Source organism: Atractosteus spatula, chromosome 13 (assembly GCF_055471065.1).
Source record: "Atractosteus spatula isolate fAtrSpa1 chromosome 13, fAtrSpa1.hap1, whole genome shotgun sequence".
Classification (NCBI taxonomy): domain Eukaryota; kingdom Metazoa; phylum Chordata; class Actinopteri; order Semionotiformes; family Lepisosteidae; genus Atractosteus; species Atractosteus spatula.
Window position 1 is genome coordinate 39,405,901 of NC_142718.1, and position 12,159 is coordinate 39,418,059.

The following is a 12,159-nucleotide window of genomic DNA, read 5'->3' on the forward strand; positions in this document are numbered from 1 at the left end:
ACATTTTATGGTGTTTCAAAATGGAACCATAATGCATTTATCTGAGAGTTTTTGCCAATGATTGACAGAAAAAACTTTTTTTAAAGTGTCAAAGTGAAAACAAAATTCTACAGATCCTCCTAAATAAATTATAAATAGAAAATAGAAAATAACTGATTGCATGGGTATCCACCCCCTTTTACCATGACATACTTATATAGGCTCTGGTGCCGCCAAATGTCTTTGACAATAAAATGTGAAAAAGCCCAAGGGAGGTAAAGACTTCTGATAGCCATTGTACATCTGACAGCAAAGCTATCTTGAAACGATTATAAAAAAATCAAAAACAGTGCAGACTTTATTTATGTTTTCAACATATAAAGTGTGTGTGTATCCTATGACAACAACCATCCTTTAATCATTATTACAGTACAACTGTCACAGGGCAAAATCTTTAGTTTCTGAAACGCACAGAGTTCGAAACCAATTGCTCAGCACATTATCATATACTTTGACAATGAATTCTATTAATATTCTCAGAAAGCATGGCTCAAGTGTGAAACTGTGTCAGCTGTTTAGCAATCGAGCTGCTGAAGAGCAGGTCGAGGCTAACTCCATGCTGAAAAGTAGAAGAAAAATCATCTTAGCTGTGGCGACTCCTGCAGATTTCCTTTGCAAATTTGGATACACGTTTCTTTATAATGTGGCATATTTAAATGTATCCTGTAGAATCCTAATCGCAGCATCGCTGAAGGAATTATTCATCAGTTCACTTACTTTTTCATCCAGTCTGCAATGTCCTTTGCCGTGGCACCGTAATTTTCATAATGATGGAGAAACTTCCCCTTCCTTTCAAAAGAAAAAAGCACAAACAATAGTTAAACATCAACAGCATTAGCAGTGATCTGCCTGAACAAGCCTGAAAAAGTTTAAAGATAATAACTTAAACTATTTTAAGGTGCAGCAGACACAAAATTCATCCCGTTTCAAAATGTCTAGTTTATATATATATATTGTTTATATATTTAAATAAAGTACTAATGACTGCATTAAACATACACTGTAGGACAATGTTACGTTAAATGAGCTCGGCAGAATAAATTTACACCAGGTTTTTGGCTGTAAACTGTAAATACCAAAAACAAAAAACTCCATGTGGAAGCTATTTACTCGAACGAGCAGCGGAACAGGAACCGGTGGACACAAGCAGAAATTCCAGAGAAGTGAATTTAAAATGAAATGAAAAACGGAGGCACTTCTTTAGCCAAAGGGTGGCAGGAGCGTGGAACAGGCCACCCAGCCATGTTGCTGAAATCGATACCCTGGTTTCTTTTTAGAGACAGGAGTTTGAATGAGATCCTTTGATCCATTAGCTACTAACTACCAGATGAGCTGAACAAGCTAAATGGCCTCTCATTTGTAACCTTTATGTTCTTATGAATAACTGGCACTCGGAATACACTGGGGACTCTGTGTGCTGCATGGAACACAGTGCTCAGGCATCTGACAGACAGCCAGGCAGAACACAGACAAGCTGCTCCTTTTTCATGTAAACACATTTTCAACACTGGTACTCTGAAGTCCACGATTTATGTCAGTCAAATGTCTGGTTTTCAAAAACTGAGCACAGACCGATAATAGCTAATATGGCCAACAGATCTTTCTCACCTTGCGTCAAAATTAATGTCTGTTACTTATGCAAGTGGAAAGGGATCAACTGAAAATGGGCAATTGAGGTAATTTGCAGCTGTCACTGATCAGCGTGGATGTATGAACATTGCCATAATATTGTAAAGAAATATGATCAAATGTTAAACTTTTCACAGATCACTGCACACGTCAGTTAAGAGGCTCTGTGTTCTTTTGAAATCCCGCAGACTCATAGAGGCTCATTGGTGTGGATTAGGTTTGTAATTAATGCTACAGTGAAGCCATCAGTACACTTTTCACACCAAGATAGATGCGTTAGTTCACTTCTACTGCAAAACGTGAGGTTCTGCAAAGAATTAACAACAAGTTTTAATGCATGAGCATTTGATTCACTATACTGACTGCATTTGTATAGCTGTTTACTAAGATTAAATGTTCATTAAAAAAATGAAAAAAACTAATTAAATTGAAAAGTATAAATTACCAATAAAATTCTTTTAGTATTAGCTAGTGTTTGAGTGACTTTAATCTGGTTAAAAAGGCATGTATGTCTCAAGAGCCTTTTCATGTATTCTTAGTCATTTCCACAGATGGACTGGTACTTAATGACCACTGGTATTTAATGAGCTCATTGGTGAATACATTCCAGTATGAAATAAAGAACATTTTAGTTAATTTAAAAAGTATTATTTTTGTTATATCCGCCCTTTGTAGCATCCCCAGTCGTGCATTTTTCATGTCCCCATTTGCAGCTCCGAACCCTGTGACCGCACACGGGGAAGAATGAGGAAGTGTGAGCAGACTCCCACCTACCCCCCCATCTTATAATAATAATAATAATAATAATAATTGCTTACACTTATATAGCGCTTTTCTGGACACTCCACTCAAAGCGCTTTACAGGTAATGGGGATCCCCTCCACCACCACCAATGTGCAGCATCCACCTGGATGATGCGACGGCAACCATAGTGTGCCAGAACGCTCACCACACATCAGCTATCAGCTATCTTGGTGCCACTTATCTCTTAACACATCACTCGAAGCTCAACACTGTATCGAAGGTGCACTGCTGATTGGAAGAGAGGCCCGTCACTCACTGCAGGGAGCTGTGTTAAATTAGAGTGACGCTTTGGGCATTCCAGTGACAGCTGGGAAGAGACTTGGACCCGCAATCACAGAGCTTAAACTGTGTTTGGGTGAGCACAAAGGCTGAGCCACTCAGGAGGCCCCTAAATACATAACTTTTAATGTAATGCAAGTAGCTTGACATGATAATATCATGGTGCGCAATAGGTTCGCAGTGACGTCAATACATACTAAAGAGCATTTCTAAAGTTTTGTGCTGTTGACCTTCAACATTCCTTATTACTCTTGTCTGGTTTTACAGAGGTACAAGATCTTGCTACGTTCTATCAAATTTTGTGTTAGACCCAATTAGGAGAACCATTAACAATTCAGCTCAGAAACTACACCTCTTGCATAACAAATCTTGCGGGATTCAAACAATTGTTTGAGAAAAAGAATTCTGTTTTAATGGTAGCTTTGGCAAATGACTCCCTCCCAGTGACACAGGATGTGCACCTAAATGATACCACGTAATAAAGTAAAGTGCTCAGCTGGAAACACATCTGACAGTACAGGCTGTACTGTAAGGTTGCGGAATTAAAGTATTATCAGATGGCATATCTGAGATTGGTGATCAGTTACAATTAACATTTCATTTCTATTTAAAGTTGATTCCCAAGCCATAGTTATATCCTTAACTTTAAAGCTGAATATAATCTTTATATTAAGCTTTAAAGTTAAAGCCATCAACACCCCCACCACCTCAACCAATCCTAATCTTGTGGTTACTATACCCTCTGACCTTTCCTTTTCACAGGATGAGTGTTCTCTTATTAGCAAAGGCCTCAGTTTTGTTCCAGTCCCTAAGAAGCTGGACATCCCGCAAACCCAAGTTGACCTCAACCGTTTTTACCGCAGGATTCGGCTCAAAGCTCATTTTGCCGACATCTGCTCACCGGTAGTGGACAACAACCACCGGTCACTGATGCCATTGACAATATCAATCCTCAACAGAGCTCTTGGACTCCCCCTTCCTGCCGTTTCCCACCAGTTGATTACTTTATTAACCAATGCAAAATTCAAGTTCCCAAGACCCTTTCCACTCCCAAGAAACACGGGTCTAACCTCACCCAAGGAGAAATTCAGGCACTCTGATCTCTCCGCAACAGGGATGATACTGTCATCAAACCAGCAGACAAAGGAGAAGCTATTGTGTTAAGGCAAAAAGACCTGTACATTAAGGAAGCCTCCAGACAATTAACTGATACTTCTGCCTACCGTCCTCTCCAACAGGATCCTACCAGACTACCAGAAGGAAGTGGTATCCACTATCTCTCTTCTTATTAGCAACCAGGAGCTCCCCCAGGAGGCGAACTGTCTCGTTGTCAAACATCCCCAGTTATCCCAAATCTATCTCCTTCCCAAAATCCACAAACCCAACACCCCTGGACGCCCCATTGTCTCAGCATGCAATTGTCCGATCACACTCATCTCTGCTTTTCTCGACAGCCTTATGAGACCTCTGGTTGAAATGCTTCCCTCATATATCACCCTGATCACACTGATCTCTCTGTCTCTGTTCTCAAAGAAGGGTTTCTCAACTCTTATAACAGAAAGACAACAGAAACGAAACTCATCCTGAAACTAGGTTCAGATCTTCCCTCTTCTCCCAATGACCGACTTATTTTCGTGTAAGCTTCTCTATTCTCATGCAGGTTTTGACTTCACACCTTTCTTCACCCCTCTCCACTTTGTACTTCCTGAGTGGCCTCTCTGCCTCTCTTCCCCCCCTGCCTCCTCCCCTCTCCCAGCTTTTGTTCTTCTGTGCTGTTTAATCTCTGCTGTCTGCCCTGTTTTTCTCACACCTGAAGAAGGCTTCACAGCCGAAACGTTGTGTTTTCTCTCTTCTCTTTTCGGCATGGAATAAACCTATTACTTGTTCCTTTGCAGACTATGCATGCTGACGCAGCTACCCACCTGAACTACTAAATATAATCTTATCTTTTACCTTTTACACCCAACACTTATCTTAAATGTAACACTGCCACTAACGTCAGCCTTTACTTAAATCCAAAGTTTGCCTTAAACTCAAAACCTAAATGTAATTTCAATCACGTATAACCTTAGAATCAGCCTATTTCTATTGGCTATACAGTTACGCATGATTGTTGCTAATTGGATGATTGTCCAGCCCATGAAAAACCAGCATGTGGTAACAATCAAGCAGCCTAAGGACGCCCTCCAGCTGCACTGACTAAGATTGTGGCAGCATCCTAATTCACATTTGCATTTAGGGCAAGAGCTATGACTAAAACCAAAGGTAAGGCTAAGCCTAGAATAAGGTTACAGACTGACCCACATCAGTGGCGGAACTGTCCATTTTTCCCCATGGCCCTTTCACACAAGATGTGTAAATATATTAGCCTTCCGTTGAGAAGCACCTGCATCAGACTGCGCACACAAAGCCAAGCTCACTCAGAACAGAAAGGGAACTTACTCAAAGTAACAGAAGGTAGGGTAGCCCTTGACATCGAACTCTTGCTTTAATCCGTCAAACTCTGCTGGGTGCACATTCATGCCAGCAAGCACCTGGAAAAGGAGGAACACAGCCTTGAGGGAAAACTCCAGACACAGGGAAGCGCCAGGCTAGTGTACCCATCTGCACTAGACAGGTACTTTGCCTGAAGAGGAAAGAAAGGAACACACAGAGTTCCCTGTTCACTGGGTACGTTATGTTTCTAAACTGTAGTGTTCCTGGAACCTTTCAGAAATTGACACAGAAGTGACCCTAAGAGCCAACAAGGTCACACAATACATCACCATCCCCAAGTACACTTGGTGCTCCAGTGGAATTGATCCAGTGCCATTGGAAGCAGGAAATGCAGACAGCTCACAGTTTGATAGAACCTGTTTTTTAATGGATAATAAACTTTTTCTAAGCATGATTGTAAACACTAAGTACATCATGATTAAAATGCAAAAATAAAAATAACATTTCTTTCCCAAACAATTAGTGTTCAGTTTCACTTCAATCCAGATTTGCCATGTTAGCCCCGAGCATCTGTGGGATTAGAAAGACCAGACAGCCACCTTTTAAGCGACTTAACAGTGTGTTCCTAATTAAAGAGAGTCTAATCTAATCCTATAAGCCCGTGGCATGTGCGCATTGACCCACCAAAACTATCACTATCACGTTTTGGTGAACAAATTTGATCTTGGGTGTCTGCATATACACAGGCTTCCCTTGGTAAATACACGACTTGAGAATATGGGAATTAAAAGATTAGAGTTAGGGTTAGTAAACTAATTCTTAAAAACTTGAAGACCTAAAGTGAATTTTATTTCAACATCACTCCCTTCACCTGAACGTGAATGTTGAATGTCCAGCTGACTCTTTACAAACAATAAATGAATGCACTTAACGTAACTTTTTTCAGAGTCTGGTCTTAAATCCAAATTTAATGCTTGTTCTATCTGTCGGACATTTCCATCCTGAGCAATGTGCAATGCTTGTGCATTTGTAACTGTTCCACCTGCAACACTGGCCCTGACAGACCCTTCATTTTCTTCTTATTGTCCTTATGGTTGACTTAGTCACCCACCAAGGCCACACGATTCTCCACGTGCAAGCCTACCGCTTCTCTGATTTGTTTGGTACTTATTTTACACCTGGAAAGTCAATGGCTGTAACTAAATCACTACAGCACAAATAATAAGCAGTAGAAGAATTGAACACGCAGTTCATAAGAGAGCCGCTTGCTTGCAGAAGCTGTGATCATATTAAATGTTTCTGTTTGTGAGAGAGACTCAATGTGGCCACTATGAAGGAAAGAGTGCCGTGCTTGGTGAAGGAAAACCGCACATTGGGAAGCGTCTTCTCGTCTGTTTATTAGAAAAATGGCAGTTTTTCTCAGATGCTGTTCGGGTTCCACAAAACACACTCTTGAAGGAGAGTTAATCCTTCTCTGGGGAGCACCTCTTTCACAATTCTAAGCAGAAACAGGACTGGTAAGGACTAGGGAAAAAACTTTCCGTTCCAGGCAACAGAAAATATACAAATTTGGCACATTTAACATTCCTCGTTTCTCCCAAGATCGCATAGTGACTACAGAGGAACACCAAAGCTTACAGTTCTAGTCAGCCCTCTTTCAAGATTTCTCTCATAATGTCAGCTATAAACCTCTAATTGATACGACTGCTTTTGTACCAAGAAGTCACTGTAAGCAAGGGATAATCTTCAAAGTAAAGGGTTTTAACTGACTGATCAGACAAAAACCTTGTTATTCTGAAATAATGTTGAGAAAAAAAAAGGCATTTCCACACTGAATCCCATATGTTCTGTGATCACATCCAGGGCCTCAAAGAGACTTAATCCACTTTGTTGCGAAGTACATGTGACAACAAAAGCAGAACATAAAAAATAACAAAATATTTCCATCACACGTCCATATTCACTGACCAGATTAATTATCTAGACCAGTCACTGTGGGGGTTTTCATGTTCCCAGTGTACTGTAGCTACAGCGGTTGCCAACAGAGACCATGAGTTTCATCAGCTGGCACTTAAATCCAGTAAATGTGCATTAATAAACTTAAAATAAAATTCAATTTTTATCCCTTGTTGGCACCACTAGAAAGAAAAATGCTTCACAGCAGAAAATACCCACAGACACTTATATTTTAAAAAAGGATTAATATTTAGTTCCAAGCACTTTCTAAATGTCTGGAGCAGAGGTGTGTGCAGTCCTGGTCCTGAAAGGCCGGTGTGACTGCAGGTTTTTTTGGTCTCCTGAAAGCACCGGCGCTGGGAGAAACTGGTCTCGTTAAGCCAGTAACCATCTGGTTTATCTCATTAAGAGCTGAGTCGGAATGAAACCCCTCCAGGACCAGGATTAGACACCCTTGGTCTAGCTACATGGGGAATGTTTGCGTGCAGCCATGCTTTCTAAAAAACACTTTATATTACCTTTGCAGCTGAATTGGAGCTTTTTGACTTTCATTTATCTCCAATCTATTTTACACACAACGCACCGCTTGTTTTCCAAATGTCATATCAGCATGGAGGGCAGGAAAGGGTGAAATGAAACATTCTCTCCGAGAATGTCAGGAGTGTAGGAAGGCAGCCAGCAATACGTTTCTACTTTCCCTTGTCTGGAGATTAAATTGACATGACTTATTCAAAGTCAGAAGAGACGTGTAAACTTTTCCAGAAGAGGAAAATAATGAGCAGAAGACGGGCCAGCTATCTCTGCAATTGCAGGTGTGAAATGTTTCACTAGTTCACCCTAATGGCTCATGAAGTTCATAACCGGGAGCCTGAACACATTAATCTCAAGACTGCACAAGAGGAGGGAGAAAAAAACCACTCAGCCCCCCCCCACAAATAAACACAGAACGATTACGAATACAAGGGAGCTGACTCACGTAGCGTCCCTTCGTGTCTGTGGCAGCCTGCTGGAACGCTGGCATCATCCTCTTGCAAACTCCACACCCTGTATGCAGGAAATAAGTCATTATCTTAGAGAGGTCTTCTGCAGAAATTACATCTTCAGACACTCGCACAAGCTCCCTGTTCAACAATTCGCAGCACTTTAATTACTTAAATCACTAAAGTATAAGAAGACAGAAAATCTCTCCCTGAAAATAAAGGACTGGGATACAAATTAAACTGGGCATGTTCCAAACAAAAGGTAATTTGGGAAATTACTGACTAATATTTAATTAAACCTCTGCCTCTAAGAGAGCTAATCTAAAACCAGCCACACGCTAGTTAATGAAGTCGAGGCACTGAAGACGTCTTGTCCTCAGGATTATAAAGACAGCTGGAGTCTCCTTTCTTCAGCTCCTCTAATAATTCCTCTTCCGACCAAATGGGTCAGAGCAAGCTACTGATAACACAACCCGTTTATCGCTATGTTATGAGTCTTACCGGCGCATACAGTCGAATTAAAAAAAAAAAAGAACAAGGAAAAAATACAGCCTGGTGTAGTTTAAAAAAAAATCAATTTGATATTCATGAATGCACCTGCAGCCCACTTATCTTAATATATCTTTTCATGCATCTTACAGTGAACACTTTAAGAGGCAGGGACTCCGTATAAAAGCCACATACCTATGAGTTCCTCAACAGTCTTAATTCCAAAGGGTGAAATTAACTCAACACATCAGTCCATCCTTAATACCTCTGCAGCTGTCACGTTCACCAGAGGTTTATAGAGAGGTGACTTTTCTGCCTTTTCACTTTTCAGCGTGGGATTAACCTCTACTGTTTCTTTTGCAGCTCACATGCTGCACAGCTCCCCACTCTGTCCTTTACATACGGTATTGTATGTATATACTGTATATATATTTCTCTGTATGCATACAGTATGTGAGAAATGAAAGAAATCCTCTGGAGCACTTGGCCAGACTGCAGTACTACTCACAGCGCCAAGTGGCTTTGGTCCAGCCTTTGGCTGAAGTATAAGCCCAGGGACTTAGTCTGTTAAATAAAAGGCGGTGACGAAATTGTGCCTGGGGGACAGGCCACCACAGCACTGTACCTGTCTTGGCTGGAAAACAAACAGCTTTTGCCCGCAGTCCTGCTAATTGGGCTCCGTTTGCAAAATCGGGATTTTTAACGCACATTGTGCTTTGTTTTCTCTCAGAATAATTGGTCTAGGCTTACGACAGGTAAACGTTTGGGACGTACAGCGAGCAACATCGAGCAAGACTTACAAGGCGCGTAGAACATCATTAGGATTGGTCTTTCCTCCTTTTTCAGCAGCTTCCTGAAATCCTGAGGTGAACAGATGCAGTCTGAATGAGACACGCCTGTCCTTGACAGGGTCACATGCAGCTGAACAGCTGTAACAGAACACCTCACTGCACAAGGCTGGAACAATGGGAAGCCAGGCTTCCTGCTAGACCGCGTCTGGACAGCAGCAAAACAAAAATGTACCTGAAACACTGGTCCACCAAAACAAAACTGAACTGGTAGTTTCCCCTGTAGCTCATGTATGCAGAGTCCTAAGCCGACATTCAGCATTGCTTTTCAGACTGCTCAGTAATGTGCCAGTGCTGATCCAGGGGTCATCAAGTTATATTCTAGGCTGTTATGGATTTTGCGTTTTTGGGAGCACATACAGTACTCCAGAGGTATTTTACTTAAATGCCACCCGTTCTGTGTCTATTCTATAGTACGGAACGGTACCGTAGTGGCATTAGCTTGGGTCATTAGCCAGTCTGTTTACAGGCATACTGTTGTTTATGCAATACTGAGTGTCTGTACTTGCACAGAACATGTCAGAAAGAAACAAAACGCACTGATAAATAAGAATTTTCTGTTGTTCAGGCGCTCCCAGAAACAATCCCCACATACGCAGGGAGAATGTGAAAGCTCCACACAGAAGGTGCCCTGGGCCAGAACTGAACCCAGGACCACGGAGCTGCGAGGCAGTTGCGCTAAGCACTACGCCACCACACCCTCTCTCCATGGAGCATTCTTCTCATCCCTGAAAGCGCAGGACGTTTTACTGCGAGTTAAACTGAACCCCTACTTTCTCGTTTTCAATGTGGACGACGTCTTTGGCTTCTGGGTTCTCTTCCCAAAGAGGTGGTCCAGTGGGGTCCCTTAAAAATGCCACCATGGACTGTTTGAGGAGGGGAAGAAAAAAAAATCAACTAATTAATTAATTTATACACTAAAACACAAAAACCTAAAAGTGCCTTTTAAAATTCCTTATCACAAAAGCCTAAAGAAATGTACAGATATTTACACCGGCAGTAGGCCCATTCTGGCTTGCTTTTGCTTTAAAAAACACACCGGTGCTCCTATCATGCAATCTTTTTAGGTCATTTCAAAGAGTCCAAAGGCTGCAGAACAACCGTCAAGAAAGAATTTATCTCAGCAGCTGTGCTGCCTGGTCCTTATGACAATGAGAGCCAGCCTCAGCTTTCTAGTTTCAGGCACAGCTAGCAAAACGCATCTGTGGAAAACTCCTTATCCAGACGGACACGAATGCAGCCGAGACGTCGTCAAAACCACCCGTCGTGAGCAGAATGGAACAAAGGCGTAAGAACTTCATAGATGTACCAGCAAGACCGACTGATTCAGTGCTGGACATCCACGAAGTCTGCGGGAGTCCTCTGCCCTTGACCAGGATGTCCAGGCGAGGCGAGCAGCTCAGGTTAGTTTTAGTGAGGAAATGAAAGCTCATAGCTTGACACTCTGGAGCAATGGCTCGCTGTGCCGGAGCTGGCTCAGTGTCGCTGCGCTGCCTTGGAAAATGCACATTCACAAAGGGACATCACGAGTGTCCACAATAAAACAGGTAAGCCATCTGCTGCTGTGATTAAAAAAGGCTCTGATTGTTAGTCAATACTTCAATTATTGTCACTAAAAAAAGGCTGAGATTATTTCACTGTAAATTATTTCAAATGAACTATTTCTCCCCCTGTTTCCAAATCTGGAAGACAAAGAGTCTGGGCCTATGCTGTAAGCCTTATAAAATAAAAGCTAAAAATCACTAAAATGCCTTCAAAAGCAAAAAAAAATGAATGTAGCTTTACTAGGGTGACTCTAATCATATCACGTCAATTAGCTATGGTTGACATTTATGGTTCATTAGAAATTCAATAATGCATGTCAAATACATTACAAATTCACACCATCGTTTGCAATGTGATATTAATAAAGAACTAAATGATCAGTCTGCTTAACAGCATAAAAGTTTCAAGTACAATCCTGCCTTGAATAATTATACTACATATATTCTCTCTGTCAAACTAATATTTTGTTTTCTGAAAGCTTTAATAAAACATCATTCACGTATGAAGACAATGTGAGGATGGTGTTTTATGTTATGGCAGGTAAAAAAAAACAGTTTATAACAGACTATAAAATCATTGTCTGGATATAGCTTTACATTTCAGACTTTAATTCAGCTCTTGGGTGAATTTAAAGTTTAACAATCAACTCTTTGTCAATTACATTTTACACAGAAAGCCATTTCCTAATATCAGAAAATGAAATATACTGACAAATATATGCTTAATTTTACACATTTTTACAGTAGTGATTTTGACTTGTACAAATTGATAATTAATTGTCATACAGCGTTTGGCACGGGGAAACAAATTAATTCACCCATTACATGCCATTTTCTAAACCACTTACTGTTTCCTCTCAGAATCTAAGCACTAATTAGCTTCTTCACAATGGTTCAATGGAGACAGACAGCCACAGTTATTTTCTCACTTCAATCCAACTCGGCTCAACTGCTGTTTAGCAACATACTACAGTGGTAAAAAAAACAGCCAAACAGAGGGGAGTATAACATTTTCTAAAAGGACATGACACATTCACTTTCAGTGACAAAAGACTAATACATTTTTACCTAGTGATTAAATTGTTGGTTTACAGACTGATCAAAATAAATGAAAATTACATGTAATATATTAAATGAACTTATTACCACAACAAG

At 40.8% G+C, this 12,159-nt stretch overlaps 1 protein-coding gene across 1 annotated transcript in view; it reads right to left on the minus strand.

The window, feature by feature from the left end:
- pdia5 (protein disulfide isomerase family A, member 5) overlaps positions 1-12,159 on the minus strand; it is a 47,946-nt gene that overhangs the window by 21,428 nt on the left and 14,359 nt on the right. Inside the window, exons 6-10 of the mRNA XM_088931081.1 lie at positions 10,234-10,326; positions 9,413-9,473; positions 8,120-8,187; positions 5,194-5,285; positions 757-828 (exon numbers count right to left, since the gene is read on the minus strand). Of these exons, the coding sequence (XP_088787207.1) occupies positions 757-828; positions 5,194-5,285; positions 8,120-8,187; positions 9,413-9,473; positions 10,234-10,326 (386 nt within the window). The remainder of the gene's footprint in view (positions 1-756; positions 829-5,193; positions 5,286-8,119; positions 8,188-9,412; positions 9,474-10,233; positions 10,327-12,159) is intronic.